The sequence below is a fragment of the Elgaria multicarinata genome, chromosome 2, assembly GCF_023053635.1.
Source record: "Elgaria multicarinata webbii isolate HBS135686 ecotype San Diego chromosome 2, rElgMul1.1.pri, whole genome shotgun sequence".
NCBI classification, from domain to species: Eukaryota; Metazoa; Chordata; class Lepidosauria; order Squamata; family Anguidae; genus Elgaria; species Elgaria multicarinata.
The window spans coordinates 168,957,320-168,982,699 of record NC_086172.1 but is presented as its reverse complement, the minus strand read 5'-3'; the positions used below and the strand labels follow the sequence as shown (position 1 = coordinate 168,982,699).

The window sequence follows — 25,380 nt, the reverse complement described above, 5'->3', positions numbered from 1 at the left end:
TGCTGTCTGAGTTGCAAATAGCATTCACCCTCCCCACCCAAGTTAAGCTGCACAGTACCCAAGACCAGTCGAGTTATTTTGGCACCTAAGGCAGTAAAAATACAACAACAATACATTAAATATGTAACCACTTTATGATACTCCGCTGCTGGAGGTGGTTGCATCCCTCTCTCTCTAATGGTAGGGCCGGCTGTGATTAGGGTTACTTTTTTGTAAATGGTTGGGTCTTAATCTCCTTTTAAAATCATGCAAAGATATCTCACCACTTAAATTGCTTCAAAAAGATGTTCAGATTGAGACTCTTCTTGGAATCCAGAAATGTGATCTGTTTTGGAAAAATGAGATATTTTGGGTTACTCTCTCTTACCAAAAAATGTGCAAAGGCTACCGTGCAGTCCTATACTGTGAATGTACCGTCAACACTGAGCTAATAAAACAGACACAGTTTGTGCTCTGATGGAAAGAATCCTTTTTTAAAAAAACTGCTCTGGGTTTTGTAAATTTAAAAACCCCCTAGGGCAGCCTTCCTCAACCTGGGGCGCTCCAGATGTGTTGGACTGCATTTCCCAGAATGCCCCAGCCAGCTGGGGTATTCTGGGAGTTGTAGTCCAACACATCTGGAGCGCCCCAGGTTGAGGAAGGCTGCCCTAGGAGATTTTTTTTTAAAATCAAGATTCTTTGAAAGTAACCCCCACTCCCCCATCTAAAATACTTTGGAATTGTGAAATTTTGCAGAAAAAATAAACGAACGTGTGTTTTTTTAATGAAAAGAAACAGACTTTTTTAAAAAAAAAAATCTTGTAAAATTTTAGAAACACACCTCTGGCAGAACCATGGATTTTGACCACTCGAATTCTGCTCCAGTAAGCACATATCAGATGAAGCGGAATCTCAAAACCAGAGAGGGGCAGGTTCTGTATGCATGAGTTATACCTTTGACAACTGAAGGGCCCACTTCATGCATTTGACCAGTGGAGGCTGGTGACTCCAGTGTCAGTGGGGTGGTGAATCCGCTCCAGGTTTCAGTAAGAACTCTAAAGGAATCATCCAAGGTGCGAAGACTTGTGGACAGCCACTTGTCTTGGTCACCACAGGCAAGTGGCTATCCACAAGCCTAGTTCATTGGTTTCGTTGGATGAACTGTTATCATCCAGACGAAGGAGGGTCAGTAGGCATGAAGCATCCTCGTACCTCTTTCGGTTCCGCCTTCACGGGGGCCACTCCTTTTGACTTGGGCTTTGTTTGTGGGAAGCAAAACAACTGCTCTATGCTGGTGTAATCCGGCTCAATGGTCTCCTCACTGCCGCTCGTCGCCGAAGCCCACATCGATTGACCCTCTGAAAAGCACAAGGCAGGACGTCTGGTTACTTCTGACACCTTTATGTTAAACTGGTCCCCCTTGAAATGATAATGCCTACTCAAGCATTTGTACTATGGGAAAATGAATAGATATTTGTTGGTCGGCAGGGCAGGAAGCAGAGTGGAAAAGTACAAAACCGCACCCCGCAATAATATTGTTAGTTGGTAAGTTGGTACAGAACTCTGGGGTTTCATTGTTTTTGTTTATTTATTTACAATATTTGTATTCCGCTCCACATCCAGAATTTTGGAGAGGAGAACAGCAGATAGGATAAAAGAATAAAAACACCATATTAAAATAAATAGGGTTGTGTATCGCTTCAGATCCGAACCCTGAATCTGAACTGAGCTGGCCTGAATCTAGATCTGGAAACTAGATTGGGACCGGGTTAGGCCAAGGTTGCCTGATACACTTTGGGCTGCCTTGGCCTGACTTTGGGCATTGGTGAGCTACTGCCCCCACCTGCCCGCCCACCAGTGGACATTCCTGATACATCCGGAAATGGCCCTTTTACGGCCGCTGTAGTTTGAGATGTTAAACCTAGGAAATACCACAGCCACCGTCTTTATTAAAAAATGGTGGCTCTCATTGATGATGGACAGCTCAGGTAAAGACTGAGGGCAGTGGCTCCAGGTTTGGGGCAGGTGAGCTGTTCAGTGGGTGCCCGGGAACCTGCACTTTGGGTGTTCGCATCTCGCTTCTGATCTGGATCTGAAGCAGGTAAGCCCAGGCCCAAAGTACCCCGAGTCAAATCAGGGCCGATTTGGAACCTTTGAATCAGCCTCTGAAGTGAATCAGTGAATGACTGTTTTAAAAAAGAAACAGCGTTCTGATAAAAAACAAATTCTGCTAAAACCACGGCCAGTCACTCAAGGAAGTTTATTTTATTTATTTATTTATTTATTTATTTATTACATTTCTATACCGCCCAATAGCCAAAGCTCTCTGGGCGATTCACAAAAAAGTTGGATGAACACATGAAATTACTTCATATTGAACCTGGCCAGTGTTCCATCTCACTTAGGGGTAGATAGAAAGTAGATCTCCAGAAGTTTTAGACTCCAATTCCCAACATTCCCAACTACTGGTCATGCTGGCAGGGCCTTATGGGAATTGAAGTCCCAAACATCTGGAGATCTACCTTCTGCCTACCCTTGATCTAGTTGAGTACTACAGCACCTCTTAGTGGTTTCAGGCAGAAGTCTACCCAGGGTTCTTTAACTTGAGAAATGCCAGAGACCTAATCTTCCGCATGCGAAGTACAGTACATGCAATATGCAGGGTTTTGGCCCTAACCCAAGGCAATTCTGTTTCTGGCAATTCTGCACTCTGTACAGCACCATGTACATTGATGGTGCTATATAAATAAATAAATAAATAAATAAATAAATAAATAATAAATAATAATAATTGGAGAGAAGCCCATTGATGCCACAGAATCGGTGGCTTGCACTGTGAACCTCAAAGTCCAAGGCTGGGACCTAGCCAACCAGAGCTTAACTTCTTAGGATTCTAGAGGAACTTTGAAATTCCATCTTTGATGCTAAATTCCATCATAGCCATGCAGTTTCCTAACCTGCATACCTAAGAAGGCATTTCATTTAAAAACCTTCAACGGCTTTCCAAAGAGCAGAAGTTTCACCCCTGTGTTAAGTTATTTTAAGACACTTGAAAGTTTAATGTTAAAAAAATATTTGTGTTTCAGACCAAAGTGGACAATGTGCCAGAGATAACAAAATGATTCCTAAGATAACAAAATGGACTGGACTTATTCTAGGTGTTTTTTTTTGGTTCTTTTTACATTCCTAAATAGCACAGACAAGTGGCAACTACGTTTCTAACAACATTAAAATTAAAGGGAATTCTACGGCGTTGGTGCCATCACTGAGAAGGTCCCACCCTGAAAGGCCTCCCACTGTACTTCTGATGGAGTGGACACATGGAATAGGATGGCCAAGGAAGATCATAACATGAAGTTGGCTCATATCTGGGAGAAAATATGGCAATATGTAGTCAAAAGGAACAGCAGACCAGGGTTTGAGAATGACCCACCTCTCACCACATTGGAGGGGAGCTTCTGCCAGTTCAGTTTCTTCATCCTGAGCGTTGGAGTCTTCATCCTCTTGTGGAAGGGTCTGGCGTGCCCAAGGGAAAAGTCGACCCGGGCGGCCACCATGACCTCCTCCACGTTGCCTCCGAGGGGGGGAGGAGGGGGAATTCCTGCCATGCCAGGCAGTGGGGGAGGGGGTGGCGCACCCCCCATACCAGGCAGAGGGGGAGGAGGTGGTGGGATGCCTGTCATGCCAGGCAGAGGTGGAGGTGGGGGCGGCATGCCGGGCAGCGGGGGAGGAGGAGGGATGCCTGTCATGCCTAGGAGAGGGGGAGGTGGGGGCAGCATGCCTGGCAGCGGGGGAGGGGGAGGGATGCCTGCCATGCCAGGCAGGGGCGGAGGTGGGGGTGGGGCTGGCACACCCGGCAGCGGGGGAGGGGGAGGGATGCCTGCCATGCCAAGCAGTTGGGGAGCCTGAGGTGGCATCAGACAAGGGAGAGGTGGCGGCGGCGGTGGCAGATATGCTCCAGGGAGAGGAGGTGGCGGTGGAGGAACAGTTGAGTTTTGCCCTGGCAACGCCGAGCAAGGTGGTAGCTGGGACAGCGTAACATTCTCAGCCACGTTTGCTGGCTTGGAAACATGTGAGCTGGCAGAAGACGGGGCCACAGGAGGCGAACTCTGGTTGGCATTGGGAAGTTCCTCCAAAGCGTCATTGGTTGGAGTGCCTTCATTCACCTGGTTGGCCGCTTCTCTGGAGTTTGAACGTCTTTTCTTTGGGCATTTCTTGATGGACAGCAGCCTCTCCATGACGTCTTCCACGCTGTTGCCTTGTACTGCAAAATAATAGAGCGAAGCGTAGCGGGGGCGGAGGAGAAAGAAGAGGAGGTTCAGAACATACTGAAAGCCAATTGGAAGCCTCTTTCTTTACAAGCACAGTAGTGCTGGACGGAAGACCAGTCCAACGGGCCGGCGGATCGAACTCTGGGGTAGCCTTTGGAGGCCACTTTGGGAGAGTCCAAGTGTCTCATCAGTTGCACACATTCTGTAGGAAGCGATACACAGGTCTCAATCTGCAGCTTTACTAATGCTGCTAACTACTGGACTCATATTTGCACAGGCTGGAACAGCCCTTCGTTTGATACATCGAAGTCTTCAAGCAAACTTACACAGCTGTCAGAGTTGGACACATTGTGCCCGCTCTGTCTGAGTGAAGGCATTCCCTCAAGCACTCCTTGGCATGGCCCCTAACATGGTACACACCAACAGCCCGCTGAGGGAGGGATCTGTCCACTCATTTTCCCACGGGCTGCCCCACAAGTGTGGGGAGGGGCCAACATATAACCTCATTATTTCCCTGGGCAGTTTTCTTCGAAGGAGATTCCCACACGGCTTCAGGCTCAGGGAGGGGAAAGATTCTTTACTCCCATCAAGTAAAAACACTTAGCTGAACAAGGGGAAGTTTATCCCCAGAGAGGTTCGCTTGGCACCTACATTGTTTTCTTTCCATCGCCAGCTGAAGACCTTTTTGTTTTCTCAGTATTTTAACACCGAATTTAACTTAAATTTAAACTTTGCTGTTTTAATCTCGTATTTTAACCTATATACATTTTTGCTGTGTGGTTTTACTCTGGTTGTGCTTTTTATATTGTATTTTGTATTTGTGTTTTAAATTTGTTGGTTGTTTTTATGCTCTTCGTGGTTTTAATTTTTGTGAACCGCCCAGAGAGCTTCGGCTGTTGGGCGGTATAAAAATGTAATAAATAAATAAATAAATAAATTTTAAACTTTTGTATCCTGCCCTATATCATTAGGATCTCAGGGTGGCGTATCATGGCATACCAGGAAACATCACCAATCATGAGGTGGCATTTTCCTGTATGTTTTCTCCTCTGTTGAATAGCCTTCTAAACACAGGCCTGCCAGAAACAGCATTCTCACAAATGCATTCAGGTCTAGGAGGGAATCTACACGTCGTACTGAAGGCGCCTGCGTGCGCCTCCAGTCCGCCCTCAAAACGATGGTGTAGACGGAGAAAGAAGAGACGGAGGAAGAGGCGGAGGAGGAGGCGGGCTGCCGGGGTAAGAGCCACCCAGGTCGGAGAGCTCGGCAGAAGCCGAGCTCTCCGACCTGGGTGGCTCTTACCCCGGCAGCAGGAGGCCGGCGGGGAGGCGGCGGTGGCGGCAAGGACACAGCCGGTTCCCCAGCCTCCTCCTCCTCTTCCTCCGTCTCTTCTTTCTCCGTCTACACCATCGTTTTGAGGGCGGACTGGAGGCGCACGCAGGCGCCTTCAGTACGACGTGTAGATTCCCTCAAGGATTAAATACAACACTGAATCAGTATTTCGGCATGTCCTGCATCTCAGAGTACACAAGTGCACCATATCACAGAATACAGTGTGCCTAGAACACACTGGGTTATCGGACTGGGCTGAAGCTGCAATCATGTGTGGTAGGTTTTGCCTTATGTTGTTGGCTGTTGTTGTCCTTGGTTTTTTTTTAGAACATTTGCTGCTGTTTTTGCAGTTTTCATTACTGCACCATTTTTTAATTATGCGAGTTTTATTGTTGTACACCGCCTTGGGAGGGTTCCTGCCCTGAAAGGTGGCCAAGCATATTTTAATTAACTCAATCAAATAAATAAAACTTACTGTCATTGGCAAGCAAGATGGCTCTGTTTACTAAGATCTCTAAGGATTCCCACAGCAATTGACTGGAGCGGTGGGATGGTTCGAGATGTAAGAGGCTCTGAAGAATGGACAGCAGTTGGACAGAGACGGGGAAGCTGCTCACCTGAAAGATAAAGAGGCCATTTACAAAGCAAATTATTACCATTTTTATAGGACATTGACACCAATCCCAGCATCGCACCTATGCTATTATAAGCCCCAAGTTGCAAGGTGAATCTACGCTGATAGTGGATGTAAGGGCCAATCCAATTTCCTAATGGTGGAAGCAGTCACAACGTTTATCTGTGCACTTGTGCACATGGAAGGTTCAGTTGAGTGAAACTCTCAGGATAAAAAGCCACCTTGCACCCACATACAGGGCCCATGATGCAGTGTAACTGGGAGCAAAACACAACAGCATTTTATTCACGGCTGATGCAATGCCACGGGTCGGACTGAAGCAATGTAGATTTCGATGCAGATTATTATCCCCCCAAAGCACCCTCCATTTCAGACTGGATTCCATTTTTTGGGGGATGTATCTAGTAGTATTTTTTAGCCACATAGTTTTTATTTGGGGAATTGGATAAGATTGTCCTATAGTACACATTTTCCAGCCCACACACACCTCACATCATACAGGTCTCCAAACTGCCCAATCATATGAGATGACTGAGTGCAGAAACAGAAGAAGCGGTCTTCCTGTTATCAATGTGGTCCCATTGTCGGTGTGGGGTGAGGGCACCTACACCTTCCAACACTTCCTGCTTTCGAGGCTGTGCCAAAGTGGGAGTTCAAGCAGCTGCCACATGGGGGCATCATTCATGTACATTGGAATGGACGTATCTGTGTTTGTAGTTTGGATCATGATGCTTTGGAACAAGAGAGAACTCTTTAATCCACGGGTGTTGAACCTCTTTCAGCACAAGCGCCACATTTCAGAGAAGCTTTTGAGACATTCCAAAGCTGGGAAGGGCCAGAGGCAAAAGCGGTGGCACCAACATATCTCAAATACCAAAACAATGAGCCTAGTTTAGCTTAAAGCTCTTGCTTCCAGTAACTAGGCCTTAGGGGAGCCATTTCAGAATAGAGAAAAAACTGTGCAAAAAATGGGAAACCACCAATGACTGGTGGTTGGGGGAAACAAGGTAGGGCCAGGGGAAAGGGGTGTGTGGCTATCTGAGGAAGCTTCAAGGGCCAGAGCTGGACATCGGAGCCGAGGTTCAACACCCCTGCTTGAAATACTGGGTTTTAATTAAACGTCATCTGTCAATGCCTGTATCGCTAATCACTAGAAAGAGCAGGGCCTTGTCTGTAGTGGCATCAACTTTATTCAACAACTTCCCAGAGAGGCCAACCTAGCTCCAGTCCTGAGCGTCTTTGGACACCTGGTTACGACATGGCCTTTTAGGAAAGCCTCTGACATTGGCAGTCCATCGGTGCTGGCTTTGGCTATGTCCTTTTTAACCTATCAGTTGCAGCCATTTCTGTTTTGATGAATCTTTGACTGGGTTTGGATGATACGATAACCAGTGGTGGGTTAAAGAGCCAACGGTTGGTTATTGTGTTATCTGTTGGGTTTTTCACACCACTGTCCTGCTTCAGCTACAGAGTCTTATCAGCTTCTTTGCCTGGGAATCTGGCCACGACGCTCCCAAGTCGTTAGGAATAATGAGTGGAGATAAGCAGACTCTCAGGCCAATTCACAGATTCCAAGCCATGGAGATGATGAAGCAAAGTCCGAAGTTCGGTCCGAGGTCTAATTCACAAGAAATCTAACTCAAAGTCAAGAAGGCAGGAAATGCAAAGTAATCACCGGAACCAGCAACAGTCACAATGGTTGTTGCCTGTGCTGTGTGATTCCTTGTGCTGCCTTTTATACAGGACCTTAGCCCGGACCCAACCCTCTCCAGTGGCTCATTAATAATGAACCTTCTGTCTCAGCCAGCTATATAGGGGTGGCGTTCACAAAGCTGAGTTTCTGGCCTGCAGGTGAGGACTTTTCCTCACAGGCCGGACTTGCTCTCTGCTCCTCAATTGCCATCTTTCCCGAGGGATGGATGGATAACTAGCTTCTGGCTCAGAATCTGCACTGTCGGAGACTGGAGGAGGTGGAGGAGGATGGCCTTCACGGGGCTCTCCTGAGGGACCTGCATCCTCTTCAGCTGCACGCCCCTTCTCTTCCTGCAAAACTGCCTCTGGGATATCCTCAGGGGAAAGAGAGTCCACAACCTGCAGGTAAGTCAAGTTCCTCCTTAGAAGAAGACTCCTCAGGAGTGGTCATGACAACCACGGTTGGTTATTCGGCCAAAATAACCAACGCAAATACCCAGTGCTGAGCGGAGTTGATTATTTGAACACCCTTTGGTTATTGTGTCGACTACAGAATCCCCTGGTAAGAGCGACCAAAGTGGCGGCTGCCACCCTAGTCCAGCTGGCAGAACTCACAATGGCTGATGGGATACCAGCAGGACGACTGAGTGGGGAAGAGAGGGAGGAGGATGTGTCAATCAAACACACTGTCGACTAATAGTCAACTAGACACTGGCCTTAATCCACACCATGGTTGATTATAATCACGTTGTGTGGGGAGTAGCCCCTCAATAATCAACCGTGGAGTTGACCATTAACCCACTATTGACTATTGTGCTGTCCAAAGGCAGCCTTTGCTTCTTAATCAGGTTGCTTCATTTGGTTGTGCAGCTTGCATTCATTTATTGCTTACTTCTTGATATCTGATATTTATAGGGGGTTCCCCATGAGTAAGCGTTCTTAGCTTGTGTTGTTTGGAACGTGGGAGAAATGTTTTCAATCACAAACACACAAATATCAACAGCAGCACGAAAGAGAAGGTTCTGCTCACTTTGTTGAACAGGCAAGAGAAAACCTCTTGATGATTGCTCATGTCAATCCCATCACATATCTTCAACAATTCCTCATCATCCTCAGACTTGGCCTCCTCGAACGTCTCACACTGGATACACAGGTCTTCATCCTCTATGTCCCTGTACAGAGTCCACAAGGGTAGATATTAGCACGATTGTCAATTAGAAATAATAATAATAATAATAATAATAATAATAATAATAATAATAATAATAATAATTCATTTCACTTTACAGTCAAGTAGAAGCAGATGTCCCAAATTTGTAGCTATTCCCAGTTCGCTGTTTATGCAGATATTGGGCTGATAAGAATGCACATCTTTAAATCAGCAGTGGGAACCTCAGCCCCGATGGCCACACACCCTTCTCCTGGCCCAACTCTCTTCCCCCCCCCCCATCTACTGTATCAATCATTTGGTGGTTTTCCAGTGTTTGTGCAGTTCCCCCCCCGCCCCGTTCTAAAAGGATGGAAGGCCTCTCCTAAGGGTTAGTTACTGGTTATAAGAGCATTAAGCTTAAATATGCCTACAACTCCCATCAACTGATGGTGATAGATGATGGGAATTGTAGGCCAAAGTATCTGTAGGGCCTTAAGTTGCCCACTCCTGAATTAGACCCTAAATGTGAGCACAACCCATCTATTCCTATTCCGATCTATGGGCACATCTACACCAAGCAGGATATTGCACTATGAAAGTGGTATGAAAGCGGTATAAGGCATGTGTCAATGGGCCCCAACAGTTGTCAGTGGACTTCAATACTGCTATAAAGCAGTAGTGTGGCTCCTGCCTTTTATATGCCGCTTCCATACTGCTTTCATAGTGGAATATCCTGTTTGGTGTAGATGAACCCTATTCCACATTTATTCCACATACCTTTCCCTTACCATGGCTGCACTTGATGCAGAACTATGTCATGCAAATTGGGTGGAGCCAGAACGAAATAACCACAGACCTAATGGTTGTCCCAAAGAGTTGTACCGATAAGGAGATGGATAGCCCAACATTTTATGTTGTATTCTACTACCGTAAAATAAATCTCAATTATATTACATAAATCACTCACCGCAACTTGGTTAAAAGATCCAACAACTGGAGACCTGAAAGTAACAAATGAAAGAAAAAAGTGTTGACAATGCGGTCTACTGGACATAAACTATTTTATGATTCATTAATACGATGAAATATCCTCTCCGGCAAATGATGGAAGGAGCTACCGAAAAGGTGAAAGGGGGAGCCTTCTCTGGGACAGATGTGCAACTAGTGATTCCCAAGTTGATATACAGAAATGGAATCATGCCTGACATGTTAATGTATGAATTGTTATGCGAGATTCTCACTTCGGTGAGAAGAGCCAATGGAGTGCAGTGGTTAGAGCATTGGACTGGGACACAGGAGGTCTGGGTCCTAGTCCCCACTCAGCCATGAAGCTCACTGGATGATTTTAGGCAAGTCACTGACTCTCAGCCTAACCTGCCTCACAGGGTTGGTGTGAGGATAAAACGGAGTGGAGGAGGCCCTGGGTTCCTTGCAAGAGGAAAAAAAAGGGGGGATAGAAATATAATAATATATATATATATATATATATATATATATATATATATATATATTTAAAAGCTGAGAGCCAACGTGGTTCAGTGGAGTAGGTTGGCTGGATTTGGGTTGTATCCAATGTTAGTCTACCTAAAGTCACCATTCATAGCCTGGAGAAGAGAAGATTGAGGGGAGACATGATAGCAGTCGTCAAATACTTAAAAGGTTGTCACACAGAGGAGGGCCAGGATCTCTTCTTGATCCTCCCAGAGTGCAGGACATGGAATAACGGGCTCAAGTTAAAGGAAGCCAGATTCCGGCTGGACATCAGGAAAAACTTCCTGACTGTTACAGTGCGACGGTGGAATCAGTTACCTAGAGAGGTTGTGGGCTTTCCCACACTAGAGGCATTCAAGAGGCAGCTGGACAACCATGTGTCAGGGATGCTTTAGGGTGGATTCCTGCATTGAGCAGGGGGTTGGACTCGATGGCCTTGTAGGCCCCTTCCAACTCTGCTATTCTATGATTCTATGATTCTATGATTTCAATGGGAGTACTCAAAGTAGGAGTACAATTGGATGCACCCCTCTGTCTGACACAGATTCGTAACTGAATTCGAGCCACGGAATATCTGAGCAGGCAACCATCCTTACCGATGAACTCATTCCGGAGCTGGGTCCTGGCCCTTAGCTCTTCCATCCCCAGGATGACCGCGTTGATGGCACTCAGCAGCGTAATCATGTAAGGCACGTTGTCTGTGGCCGAGAGCTCATTCATGATGACACTGAACCGGTACTGTTGGTTTTTCACACTCTGCGACACAGAAAGGCAAATCACAGACATGCCAAATCAAACAGAAAGATGCTATATACCAGCACAGAGTACCAGGTTGTAGGCATGTGCGAACCAGCAAAACCCGACCAAAGTTCTCCAAATTCCATCCTGAAGCTCATCCTGGCTTGAGTCTGTTATCAGATTGCGAATCTGTTGTTTTCTTTTCGCATGAAAATCTGAGTCTATTTACGTGCATATCTTGAAAATGCACGCATTCTTCTCCTGTTGATTAAAGCATATTTGTATGCATTTTCCAAAAAATTCCATGTGCATTTCCGAAATGTACACATGGGGGGTGGGGGTGGGGGTGTCTGAGAATCGCATTGCAAGTTCGGAAATCCACGGACTTTGATCACAGATTTCATCCAAATCCGTGTTTGGTCCAGCGGTGCAAACTGGATAAATCCTAATCAAAAACGAACTGAAATGAATTCCTCATATATCCCTAAGTTTCGTCTGCTCTCTAGCAGCAGCTCTCTAGGGACTCAGACAGGAGTCTTTTCCCATCAGGTGCTACCTGGTCCTTTTAACTGGGGATGCTGGGAATTGAACCTGGGACCTTCTGCAATGCAAAGCACTGCTCTGCCACTGAGCAATGCTCCCTTCCCAATATGAAAAGCAAGTCGCTTCTCATGATGTGTTTGCTATGGGAAAGTCTGTTTCTACCTTCAACTCTCTCAAATACTATTTAACTTTCTCTACTTACTGCACAGACCAGGGGTGTTGAACCCCTTTCGGCCCAAGGGCTGAATTCCATTTTAGAAAAGTTCTCTGGGGCTGCATCCCAGTAGTGGGCAGGGCCAAAGGCAAAGAGGGCAGGGCCAAAGGTAAAATGGGTGGGGCCAAAATATCAACATTTTAGCTTAAAGCTTTTATTGCTTTAAGCGAAAGGACCTATTCCGACCATTCAAAATGGGGGAAAGATTGCATGAAAGCCAGGCAACCACCCAATGACCAGTGGTTGGGGGAAGGGGGTCACGGCCATCTGGGGAACACTGGAGGGCCAGATGAGAACCCCAGGAAGGCTAGAGTTGTTCCCCGGCCCTGGTGTTCTGCATACCTGGTGTAGGCAGTCACTTTTACCACACAAGGGGCACTTCCACACGTCGTTCTCAGGGCGCTTCCATCCGCCCCCAGTGCACCCCGAAAACGATCGTGTAACTTGCCTGTAAAAGAGACGAGGAAGAAGTGTCCTTGCCGGCGCTGGCGCCACCACCCAGCTCCCTTCTCGCCGGCCGGGACGGAGAGCTCGTCCTTCACGCTTGGTCTGGATTTTGGCGTGTGCGCGCGAGAGGGGGAAGGAAAGCCCAGCCAGCCAGCCAGCGGCGAGGCCTGGGGGTGGAGTGAGAAGCCCCAAGAGCAGTAGCTGCTGGGAAGCGGGAGAAGTGCCGTAATACAGAGCAAAGCCAGAGGGAGCCGCCGGCCTGCTGGAGCAGCCTCTTTTTCCCCAACCCCAGCCAGGAAGAAAACTTGTACCATGCCGAGGGAGATCCTTGCGCAGAACTTCTGCGTTTCCTGGCGCTGCCGAGCCGGCTTCTGGCTTTGGATGCTCTGCAAAGGAGCCAAGTCCTCAACGAGCTGCCTTCGCCTGGCTGGGCTCTTTGCCTTTGGGGGTTTGCAGCAGCTTCCGCGCGTGTCGCTCGGTTTTTTTTTTTTTTGCAGGAGGTGCAGGCGGGAGAGCCGGAACGCGCCTCTCTTGGGGCTCTGCGGCGGCGGCAAAGACACCTCTCTCTCGTCTCTTTTACAGGCAAGTTACACGATCGTTTTCGGGGTGCACTGGGGGCGGATGGAAGCACCCTGAGAACGACGTGTGGAAGTGCCCTAGGAATCAGGTCACTGAAACTGGCACATGGCAGTTGATTTGGGACGAACAAAAGCTAGTATTTCTTCACACAATGCAATATTAACTTATGGAACTCTGTGCTACAAGATGGTTAAGAACAGCCACATGTAGAAGTATAAGACAGGAATGAGGTGGTAGAGTGCAATATATTTCCTTAGAGCGTAGGAGCAGGAGGCGGGGTGTATCACGTTTTGGGATGCTTTCCTCTGTGAAAGAAAACTCCCTGCAATGGACAATGAACAAAACAGGGAGTGGGCTAGATCAGAAGTTCTGTGTGCTAGGATGCTGTTGTTTTTCAATTTCAGGGCTCGTTATTTTTTCAATTGTGGGCGAGAATTCAGAAATGGCATCCCACGGCTGCAGTCTGAAAATGATACCAGGTTTACTCCACCACCTCATCCTGCAGCAGGTGTAAACTACACCTTAGATGGCTTTAAAAGGGGATGAGATAAATCTCTATTCTTGGATAGATTTATCTCATCCCCTTTAAAGCCATCTAAATATTGGCCACGGCAGCTAAATGGAACCTTCTGCTTCAGAGGCAGTAAACCAAAGAATACGAGTGGTTGCAGCACAACAGCAGGGTTAGGGCTGTTGAGCGTGTTCAGAGGAGGGCAACGAAGATGATCAGGGGTCTGGAAACAAAGCCCTATGAGGAGAGACAGAAAGAACTGGGCATGCTTAGCCTGGAGAAGAGAAGATGGAGGGGAGACATGATAGCACTCTTCAAATACTTAAAAGGTTGTCACACAGAGGAGGGCCAGGATCTCTTCTCGATCTTCCCAGAGTGCAGGATGTGGAATAATGGACTCAAATAACAGGAAGCCAGGTTCTGGCTGGACATCAGGAAAACTTGGTGACTGTTAGAGCAGTACGACAATGGAACCAGTTACCTAGGGAGGTTGTGGGCTCTCCCACACTAGAGGCCTTCAAGGGGGAATCCGCATGTCGTACCGAGACTGCTTCTAAGCGACCCCAGTGCGATGTGAAAGCGATCATGTAACTAGCCTTTGGAAGAGCCGAGAAGAGGCGTCCTTGCCGCCGCCGCCACCCACAGACCTCCTCGCCGGCTGGGACGGAGAGCTCGGGGGAAGAAGGTGGGTTGGAGAGCTTCTTCCGCTCTTCACCCCGCCTTCTTCAGCTGAGCTCTCCTCGCCAGCCAGCGAGGAGGTCTGTGGGCGGCGGCGGCAGCAAGGACGCCTCTTCCTCGGCTCTTCCAAAGGCTAGTTACACGATCGCTTTCACGTCGCACTGGGGTCTCTTAGAAGCAGTCTCGGTACGACGTGCGGATTCCCCCCCAAGAGGCAGATCGACAGCCATCTGTCAGGGATGCTTTAGGGTGGATTCCTGCATTGAGCAGGGGGCTGGACTCAATGGCCTTATAGGCCCCTTCCAACTCTACTATTCTATGATTCTATGACCACAAGCCTTACTTGTAGGCTTCCTGGAGGCAGACGGTTGGCCACTGCCAGCTCCAGGATTTGGAGGGCCCTTGGGCAAGGCACCCTCAATGGGCCCCCTCCCTCAGGGAGTCTGCCTCCCCAGCCCTGTTATCACCAGCCGCTCGTGCTCCTCCTCCTCCTCTTCCTCCTCCTTGCTGCCACTGGCTTGCTTTAGCAGCAGAGAGACAGCGAGTGCTTAGGCTGTGCCATCTCCTGCGTCTCCTTCTCAGCACCTCCATGGTCTGGGCCACATAGAGAGAGAGAGAGAGGCAGGTGAACAAGCAGGCTGCAATGGTGAAGAGGAGGAAGGCGGTGTGCAGGGGCTCTTCTCAGTGGGCACCTGCTGGGGTGTGGGCCCTAGAGAAGTGCCCAGTCATGCCTACCCTTGCTGCTGTCACTGTGGTTGGCCACGGCGGAAAACAAGATGCAGATGGAACTTTGGTCAGATTCCACAGACCTTTTCCTGTTTTAGTGTCCATATTATGTTCTTTACTGTACATCTGACATTTTACTTGCCTTGTAATGATCCAGAGCATCCAAAGCCAGAGCATGACCGTCCCCCGAATAAATGCACAGCGCGGCCAGGAGTTCAAACACTTGCTTCTTGACCATGATGTTCGAGGTGTCGAGCGCTGCAAAGACACAGGTCAAAATGCGCTGGCTTGCCTGGCAAGGAGGGCAGCTCTACACCCCGACACGACAACACGGGGCCAAACAAGGCGAGGCGCCATTCCTGTGTTTGCCAATTGCGTGAATGGCTTTTGGAATTGCAGATGCAGGGCCCCCAATCTGGATTGGGATCCCGGTAGGGGTGGGTGGGGATCAGGGAACTTTGACCCTTTGCTACCCTCTGCAGCCCCAATATGCAAGGGGGAGGAGAGCTGATATTTGCATTGAAAGAAAAAGGTCCTATTTGATTCCTCCCCAATGCAAATAGCAGGTGTCACCCCCACTCCCAGTCTGAATTGGAACCACACCAGGAGACTTACGCCACAGCTAGACCTAAGGTTTATCCTGGGATCATCCAGCGTTCACCCCTGCCTGAGCACTGGATCCCCTGTGTGTCACCTAGATGAACAGGTTTGACCCCTGGATGATCCAGGTATAAATCTTAGGTCTAGCTATGGCCTCAGGGCTCATCTACACCAAGCAGAATATTCCACTTTGAAAGTGGTATATAAAAGGCAGGAGCCACACTACTGCTTCATAGCGGTATTGAAGTGCACTGCAGGATCGACACTACTGCTTTATAGTGGTCCTGAAGTGCACTGACAACTGTTGGGGCCCATTGACACATCTACACCTTAGCAAGATATAACACTATGAAAGCAGTATATGGTATGTGTCATGGGCCCCAACAGTTGTCAGTGCACTTCAATACCGCTGTAAAGCAGTAGTGTGGCTCGTGTTTTTATATACTGCTTTCATACCACTTTCATAGTGGAATATCCTGCTTGGTGTAGATGAGCCCTTAGATGTAAATCCCAGCTGAGCAAAAGTTCTGTTGGACCCCATTAGTAAATCACCTTCTCTCCATGTCAGTTTCCCAGAGGTAAAATGGGAATACAATATTGGCCTACCTCATGGCATGGGTACTGACCCTCTTTCAGCCCAAGGAAGAAATCCAATTTCAGAGAAGCTCTCGGGGGGTATTGTGCTTTCCAGTGGTGGATGGGGCCAAATGAAAAATACCAGAAATGCCACCATATATTGGCCTAAATTTCTTACTGCCGTTAAGTCTTAGGAATGTTATTTCAAATTTCTAGAATGAGGGTGGGGGGGAATGTGCAAAAAGCAAGAAACCACCAAACGACAGAAAATCAGGACTGGTGCGGGGAGCAGGAACCACGTGGTGATGTAGGGAAGTGGTGTTGCCATCTGGGGAATCCTGAAGGGGCAGATGGGGACTCCAGGCAGGCAAAAGTTGGTCCCCAGGGCAAGGTTTAATTGGCAGTGAAAGAGTGGATTAGGTAAAAGTTGTATCAGACTACGCCACATTTTTAGACAGGCTGATTCAGAAGTAAATGCCATTGATTTTAATGGGATTTCTCCCCCACCAAGTACATTAAACGTAGCAATGCAGCCTACATCCCCAGTGTGTTTACTCAGAAAACCCATTGATTTAAACGGGAATTACTACCTAGGCAGTTCAAATGAGATTGCAGTTTTAAAGTGTCAAAGCAACAGCGGTGTGCATGTGGGTCTGCGCACACAAAATGAATGGGACAACATGCTCTCTCACCTTGGGAGAGTTTCCTGACGTAGCCCTCATTGCTCACAATGTATTCAATGCCCTTCTGAGAATTCATCACGGCTCGCACGCAGTTGATGCAAGTCAGCTGCAGGAGGGCATCGGAGATCCTGGAGACTCCCCTCCCAGACAACCTGTCCAGGGCTTCTAGGAGAAGATCCAGTCCACAGAGCTCCAGGAACTGGACCATCCAGCTGTTGTCGCTGCTCTCCAGCCTCTTCTTGAGCCCCGAGTAGTTGACCACGGAAGGGATCTGCAAGAGGCGGATGCAGAGCTCCGGCTCGGCATTTTCCAGGTTGGCCTCTGTTTGATCGGAGTCCTGAGGCCCCAACTTCTCCTTCAAAGCCGCCCATTTCTTGTGTACACCTTCTTTTTTGAGGGACATTTTGGCTGGCTGCTCCTAATGGTGGAAGAGGGGAAAAGAGCTGAAGGTTAATAGACATGAAATTCAACGGCATTGTTTCACTCTTCAGAGAGAGGAAGCCTTCTCCATGGACAATGGTGGCCTAACCCAGAAATAGATCAAGGCCTTCACTCCACCCAAGGCAAGCTCCAACCCCCTAGACATAATACTAATTACAGTACGTCTGCACAGATCTTCTTGCTCTCACAGTTCTCTGGATTTTCCCCTAGACAAGAATGCTACAGAGGTCCTCTAGGAAAACGGCCACCATTTTTTTTTCTGTGAGAGGACCTTTCACATCTGCATGGTAAAACCAATTCTGCAGACTGAGGCATGGTTGTTCCAGATTTCAAGGATTTGTAGCTAGCCTGCATAGCCTGACGACCTCAGGTCACCTACTGGGAGATGTGTGCCTGCCCACCCAACGAACATCCAGGCCCCAAACATCAAGAGCTTGGAGACAGCTCTCTGGTTAAAACACAATACCCATCCTTCCAATCTTGGTACTCAATCACTATTATCACTGTGGGCCTGACTTCTGGTATCTAAGACTGAAAGGTCACCAGCTGAATAATATCAAGTAACCAACACACTCTACTTTTTTCCTTCTTAATTCAATGGGAGAATAGCCTTGGATTACATATCAAGCTGTCATCTCATCCCTAATTGCTGAAAGCTTCTGGGGAACAAGTCAAAATGGTTTCTGTAAATAAATAAGACTGCTTCCCTGCTCCCCCAGAAGTAAAATCAGGATGGGCTGCACTGTATGGCTGGAATGAAATATTGGGATTATGGGGCAAAGACGTGAGCAACTGGGCAGGATTTTAATCTGGGATGCGGTGGGGAAAGAGAAGGAAAAGAAAGTTATCTTGGAAGCAGAGACCCCCATCCAGCAAAGATATCAGGTCTTCTTGGGCTGGCATTTTGCCAAAATTTATTTATTTATTGCATCCCCATTGGCCATTCTGGCTAGGAATGATGGTAGCTCATTTATTTGTTTATTACATTTCTATCCTGCCTTTTTTCCTCTTGTAAGGAACCCAAAGTGGTGTACATAATCCTTCTCCTCTCCAATTTATCTTCAAAACAACAACCCTGTGAGGTAGATTGGGCTGAGAGTCTATGACTGGCCCAAAGTCACCCAGTGAGCATCATGGCCGAGTGGGGACTAGAATCCAGATAATAATAATAATAATAATAATAATAATAATAATAATAATAATAATAATTTCTTACCCACCTCTCCCTCTGGGTCGAGGCAGGGAACAACATTGAATACAAAAATATCAAATACATAAAACTGATTAAAAACATAACGCCAATACATTATTAAAACCTTAAAATCTTTTAAGACATCTTAAAATTTGGTTGGGTAGGCCTGCTGGAAGAGATCCGTCTTTACAGCCTTTTTAAATTCTGGAAAACTAAGGCCATAGCTAGACCTAAGGTTTATCCCTGGATCGTCCAGGGGTCAAACCTGTTCATCTAGGTGACACACAGGGGATCCAGTGCTCAGGCAGGGGCAAACCCTGGATGATCCCAGGATAAACCTTAGGTCTAGCTGTGGCCTAAGTTGATGAATCTCTCCCGGCAGGCCATTCCACATTCTGGGAGTGGCAGAAGAAAACGTCCTCTGGGTAATCGTTGTCAGCCTAGTTTTCACTGACTGAAGTAAATTTGTCCCAGAGGACCTGAGTGTGCGGGGAAGATTGTACGGGAGAAGGCAAGCCCGCAGCTAGCCTGGACCCAAACCATGTAGAGCTTTAAAGGTAATAACCAACACTTTATACTTCGCCCGGAAACTAATCAGTGAAGAGATTTTAAAACTGGTGTAATGTGGTCACCCCTAGGTGTACTGGTGACCAACCTGGCTGCCATATTTTGAACTAGTTGAAGTTTCTGGGCTAGGCACAAAGATCTTTCAACTCCCAGTCCAACACTCCAACCACTACATCACACTAGCTTATAGTCCAATTCATCTGGAGGGCACCAGGCTGGGGAAGGCTGATTTATAACATTTTACCGTTGTGCTGCTTTTCCTCCCAAGAACTCAAGGTGGACTACGTAATTCCCCCCAATATGCACACACAATCATTTTATTGCAGCCATTTCCCATGTTTTTCCCCCAACAGTATTCGGAAGATGCCATTGAAAAATTGCTTTTGAAACTTCTGTGGTTTGGGCAGCTTTCAGAACAAAACCGGGCTCTGGCTGCAGCTGTAAAAACCTCTCCTCGCAATACAGATGTGTCACCAGAAAGGAATGTGCCGGACTTCCAATTTCTCTCCCTAGAGCCTTATCCACATGATCGGGTCACTGTACCACAGCCAAAACGCTTCAAATCAATCATGCAGGTTTCCAAATAACTCCACAGATGTCTTGAAATGTGTCTGAGGTGTGGAAGGCAGGGGTGACAGATAAGTCATTCTTACAAAGGCCAGGACTATATGTTCTGAGGAACACGGGGAGGAGTAGGTGGGATGGGATCCGGTTCCCCAGCAACTGGTGCACACAGGTTTAGTGCCTCTGATACCGGAGGTAGCACATAGCCATCAGGACTAGTAGCCATTGATAGATTGTAAGAGGGAAAGGTGTTATAAAAATATTTTAAATAAATATTTGCATGGGGGGGGGGGGTTCATGGGGGGGAGGGTGTGCTTAACTCTTCCCTACCCATTAGTTTTCGTCTTCTTATTATTTATATAGCACCATCAGTGTACATGGTGCTGTACAATATTGAAATGCCACCCACCCCCCATTGGGTTCCAAAACCAAAAGTAAGATTATGTGTGTGTGTGTGAACAGCTTCAGGGGGCCATTTTCAGGGGAAAATAACCAGGGCAGGGACTTTTTTCCACTGATTTTTTCTACTGATTTTTTTCTCCATGCAAGTGTATCCCCTCCCCCCTCCTACACACACAAACACACATTTTCTCATTATCTCAGCAAATGTGCACTTGGAGGTCCATGTTTACCAAGATTTTATGTAGTTCCACCCTCAACAACTAAAGAAAGACCTTCTCTGTTTAGGCAGATTCGTTTATAGTGCAATAAAGGCACCAACGTTACTCATTCACTGACTGGGATAAGATAGCATTTCTGTTGTGGCGTCGACACGTTTCCCCCAGCAATCAAACCTGCAACATTTTATCGCAGCAGAAAAGGTGGTGCTTCTACTTGGGCCAGGAGGCCCATTTCTTTGACAAGTGCTATGCAGAACGCAGCTTCGCAAGTCTCACGAGCACTAACTGGACTGGCTGTGTCCTTGTGTTTACGCCAGAGTCGCTACTGAATTCTGCCTAAAGTGACATTTTAAAAGCAAATGTAGAGGATCCCACTGAAACAAAACCTCTGTGGAGTTGTGAGAGAGGGCAAAAGAAATATTTTTTAAGACTAGCCAACATTTTCAAGGGAGCGTCACACTTTACTATGTTGCCATTGAGTTTACCTCAGGGCAAATTTTGGAGATTTCTGATCAGAGGAAGTTCCCTAGGAAGGCAGCAATGCTATATCCACTTACCTGGAAGTAAGTCCCAATGAAATCAACACGACTTACTTCTGAGTGGACACGCACCGCTAGGGAAGCAAAACAAGCTTGGATAAGACTCAGGAAATTTCTCTGCCCCCTCCCTAACTTTCAACATATTTATGTGTTTTGTTTGTTTCTACCATTTTAAAATGTCTGTAACGGTTACGTTTAGCAGAATTCTGAAAGCTGCCAAACCTCTCTGTTGGATGAAAAAAGGAGAAAAAAAATGGAACAGTGGTGCTGGAAAATGTGAAATACTGAATGAGCTTATTGTGTGCAAGCTGCGAAGAAAAGAAAAAAAGAATGAAAAGCCACAGGCCAAAGTAAAAACAGCAGGCAGCAACCGAGTGACTATTTCTAGCAGAACTTCTTGGATGTTGCTTTTTCTGATTTGGGTGAAGTTCCCAAGGAACTGACAACCCGACTCCTTAAAAATGCCTTATAGGCCAAGCCCCCAAAACTGAACTTGGCAGAAATTAGGAATTTGGGGGGAGAAGGAGGAGAATTATTTCCCCAAGGTTGGAAAACTCGGTTGAGCAATCGTTCCAAGAGTTCTTTTACATGCTTTTTCTTTCTCCTGACAAATCCACAGCTAGGCCGGGGATATACAAGTATCATGTTTCCCACTTTCCTGAGTGGAAGGACATTACAGAGCAGCTTTACCGATCAATTTCCATGGAAGGGAGACAACAGATTTATTTCTTTTCCCTTTTTATTTTTTTTAAATCAAATGTAACATTTATTCAGAAATGATTTTTATAATTAATTTGTCAGCAGCAGGTTTGATGCTTATGCTAGTTGCAAAAACAAAATTGACTAGCTGTCACCCTGAAATAATGAAATTATTTTTAAAAACATTAAAACATTTCTGGATTTCAGCCCAATCTCTCTGAGGTGTTTTACCCAGCAGGCCTGTGCCCCATCTTGTTTGCTGAATGAACTGCGGGGGGTTGGGGCCTCTGGTAGGGTGACCATATGGAAAGGAGGACAGGGCTCCTGTATCTTTAACAGTTGTTTAGAAAAGGGAATTTCAGCAGGTGTCTTTTGTATGCATGCAGCTCCTGGCGAAATTCCCTCTTCATCACAACAGTTAAGGCCGCAAGAGCTCTGCCCTCTTTTGTATCTGGTCAAGAGGGCAGGGCTTCTGCAGCTTTAACTGTTGTGATAAAGAAGGAATTTCACCAGGTGCTGCATGCATACAAATGACACCTGCTAAAATTCTCTTTTCTACACAACTATTAAAGATACAGGATGCATGTCCTCCTTTTCATATGGTCACTCTAAATATTATGAAAATGCCCCCCCACCCGGTTCCTGTGGCAACAAGATGGAGTCATAGGCTGTGTTAGGCAAAATACCTTCGTCACCATTGACTCCTTCCACTCCTGTTCAGAGAGGCCTGCAATTCTAACAGGTGGTAGAGTAGGAGAAGCGTTACCATGAGGCTAGGTTTTCCCCTGATAATTCTGGAGCTAGAGGCAAGGAACCCTATCTTCTGCCCTTGCTAACAGATGACACCATAATAAATTAAAACACACACACATACACACCACTTAACTATGAAGGCAGGTAATCACTGGAGATACATTCTAGGACGCATTCTTGATTCACCTTGGTAAACCATGAGGCCTACCCTGCCTAGAAAGTGCCTTACATCAGGTAAGCGAAACCTTTTTCCAGCACAAGGGCTGAATTCAATTTTGAAAAAGCTCTCTCAGGGGCTGCATTTTGGAAGTGGGCAGAATTGAAGGCAAAGAGGATAGGACCCAAAATACAAAATAATAATAATACCAGCTTGTTTTAGCTTAAGGGCGCAATCTTATTATAATGATCATAGGCCCCTGAACATGGAGGCTTACACTCATCCTATGCAGAGTGTGAGGAGCAGTGGAGGTGAACTTTGCCTCCCTGTCTTCTTGCCCTGCCTTTTCGCTAGATGGGCTTTTCTTGCCTGTCTAGCGAAAGCATTTTAGATGGGGTGAGAAGGAAGCTGGAGAGGCCCCAGGATAGTTCATATCCTGGCCTCTCCAGTCTCCTCCCTTCCTGCCCACTGAAGTGTCCTCTTTCATATGAGGACTGGATTTGGCCCTGGGGCCGAGGTTCACCACCCAGACCTCTCATGAACCAAAGGTGAACATGCCAAAGCACGGCCCAGAATTCTCTACAACACACAAGCGTTCTGCAGTAGATAGATGCTCAGGGCTGCCTCAGCAGGCAAGTTGGTGTCAAAAGTGTTCCCTGAAGGCAGAAAATGTGTGAATCCCTCTGCTTTAAAGGCACAAAGGTCAGCAAGCTTGTCTGTTCAATAGGTGTGACCACTCCTGTGTGGACATGGCTGTCAGGGGAAATTCTTCCAGCGGGTGGGGAAAAACCAGTATCTCGAGAAGAAGGCTTATCACATCTGAAAGCAAACCAAGCCTTTTGAAATTATGCAACACAGCTATGCCTGCTATTTGAGTTGCTTACCCTTTAATACTTGTCTGGGAATGCTGGCGCACACAGAACAGATACCAGAAGGCCTTCTGTTTCAGAAGACACACAAAACCTTGGAGAGAATATAAGGAGGGGTTTACTCACCATAGGCTAATGGAGACTGGTTGGAAAACTTTGTGAACCGCCCAGAGAGCTCCGGCTATTGGGCGGTATAGAAATGCAATTAATAAATAATAAATAAATAAATAAATGAGGACCTCATTTTCTTCTGTTTCACTAAGAGGTAAAACTTTCTAGTTAGCAACTACCATCCTTATTTAATAGACACAGTCAGTGGAGGCTCCTTGGAGAGCTCCTTCAGAGTGCTGACTGGTTCTGACTGAAACCTGGAGCAGAATCACCGCCCCACTGACATCACAGCCACCAGCCTCCAATGGGCATAGTAATTATTTCCGCACTGTTTGTTTCCACTATGGATGACAAACGTGCAGTCCTCCAGATGTAGGGTGACCATATGGAAAGGAGGACATGGCTCCTGTATCTTTAACATTTGTATAGAAAAGGGAATTTTAGCAGGTGTCCTTTGTATGCATGCATGCAGCACCTGGTGAAATTCCCTCTTCATCACAACAATTAAAGCTGCAGGAGCCCTTTCTTCTTTTGTATCTAGTCATGCTAGGCAGGGCTCCTGCAGCTTTAACTGTTGTGCTGAAGAGGGAATTTCACCAGGTGCTGCATGCATACTAATGACACCTGCTGAAATTCCCTTTTCAATACAACTGTTAAAGATACAGGAGCCCTGTCCTCCTTTCCATATGGTCACCCTATCCAGATGTTGCTGGGTGGAAACTCACCATTGGCTATGCTAGCTAGTGTGAGTTGCAGTCCAACCACATCTGGAGCACCACACTTTCCCCACCCACCCCTTTACATCCTGCCTGAAGAGTTATAATGAAGGAAAATTAAACCCACAGTAAGACGTTTACTTCTTGGGAGGAGAGCAATGACAAATCTTGATAAAACAGTTAAGAGCAGAGACGCCACACTGACAACAAAGGTCCGCATAGTTAAAGCAATGGTATTCCCCGTAGTAACCTATGGCTGCGAGAGCTGGACCATAAGGAAAGCTGAGCGAAGGAAGATAGATGCTTTTGAACTGTGGTGTTGGAGGAAAATTCTGAGAGTGCCTTGGACTGCAAGAAGATCAAACCAGTCCATACTCCAGGAAATAAAGCCAGACTGCTCACTTGAGGGAATGGTATTAAAGGCAAAACTGAAGTACTTTGGCCACATAATGAGAAGACAGGACACCCTGGAGAAGAGGCTGATGCTAGGGAAAGTGGAAGGCAAAAGGAAGAGGGGCTGACCAAGGGCAAGATGGATGGATGATATTCCGGAGGTGACAGACTTGACCTTGGGGGAGCTAGGGGTAGCGACAGCCAACAGAAAGCTGTGGCGTGGGCTGGTCCATGAAGTCAAGAAGAGTCGGAAACGACTGAATGAATAAACAACAACAAACATCTCACAAAACTAAACAAGAGGCCAACTGTGCTCCCAACTGCTGCTCTTTAAGGGTTCCAAAGTGTCCACAAGGGAACCTTTAAATGCACACTGTGATTGAGGCCATGGCTAGACCAGGCCTCTATCCTGGGATCATCCCTGTGCATCCAAATGACACACAGGGGATCCCAGGAGCAGGCAGGGACGACCCCTCCATTTGTCTAAGATAATCCTTGGGTCTAGCTAAGGCCTTAGTCCAGGGTTCTCCAAACTTTTTGGTCTACTGAGCACATTTGGAACGTCAAGGGACTGCTGTGCACACTTCTCACAAAATGGCTACCATGGCAGGGGTTGCACATTCATAAATGGCTGCCGTGGTGCCTGTGGCTGTGACCAGTTTGCCTTTGGGCAACACCCATTGTCCAAAGGCAAACTGGTGTGACTAAAAGAAAAGTAACAAGCCCAAGTACCTAAGCAGTAGGCACAAGTATGGTTTGAGCTGTGACTCACAAAACAATTCTTCTGAACCCACAGTTTCCTGCTGCCACACTAATTTCACAGAAAGCAAACTGATGAGGCTCAGAGTCAAGTAACTGGGCCAAGAAATGGAGTACAAGGTAGAGGTGGAATCTAAGCCACAAAGGCCAAGATCA

The 25,380-nt window shown here is 46.9% G+C and overlaps 2 protein-coding genes across 2 annotated transcripts in view; both read right to left on the bottom strand.

Annotated features, from left to right (window-relative positions):
- LOC134393467 (inverted formin-2-like) overlaps positions 1–25,380 on the bottom strand; it is a 510,183-nt gene that overhangs the window by 10,655 nt on the left and 474,148 nt on the right. The window contains exons 2-7 of the mRNA XM_063118494.1: positions 10,026–10,060; positions 8,939–9,080; positions 6,058–6,199; positions 3,413–4,243; positions 1,192–1,337; positions 264–325 (exon numbers count right to left, since the gene is read on the bottom strand). Coding sequence (XP_062974564.1) covers positions 264–325; positions 1,192–1,337; positions 3,413–4,243; positions 6,058–6,199; positions 8,939–8,980 — 1,223 coding nt within the window. The 5' untranslated portion in view covers positions 8,981–9,080; positions 10,026–10,060. The remainder of the gene's footprint in view (positions 1–263; positions 326–1,191; positions 1,338–3,412; positions 4,244–6,057; positions 6,200–8,938; positions 9,081–10,025; positions 10,061–25,380) is intronic.
- LOC134393184 (inverted formin-2-like) overlaps positions 10,022–25,380 on the bottom strand; it is a 41,828-nt gene continuing 26,469 nt past the window's right edge. The window contains exons 2-5 of the mRNA XM_063118162.1: positions 16,854–17,262; positions 15,128–15,243; positions 11,146–11,305; positions 10,022–10,059 (exon numbers count right to left, since the gene is read on the bottom strand). Of these exons, the coding sequence (XP_062974232.1) occupies positions 10,022–10,059; positions 11,146–11,305; positions 15,128–15,243; positions 16,854–17,247 (708 nt within the window). The 5' untranslated portion in view covers positions 17,248–17,262. The remainder of the gene's footprint in view (positions 10,060–11,145; positions 11,306–15,127; positions 15,244–16,853; positions 17,263–25,380) is intronic.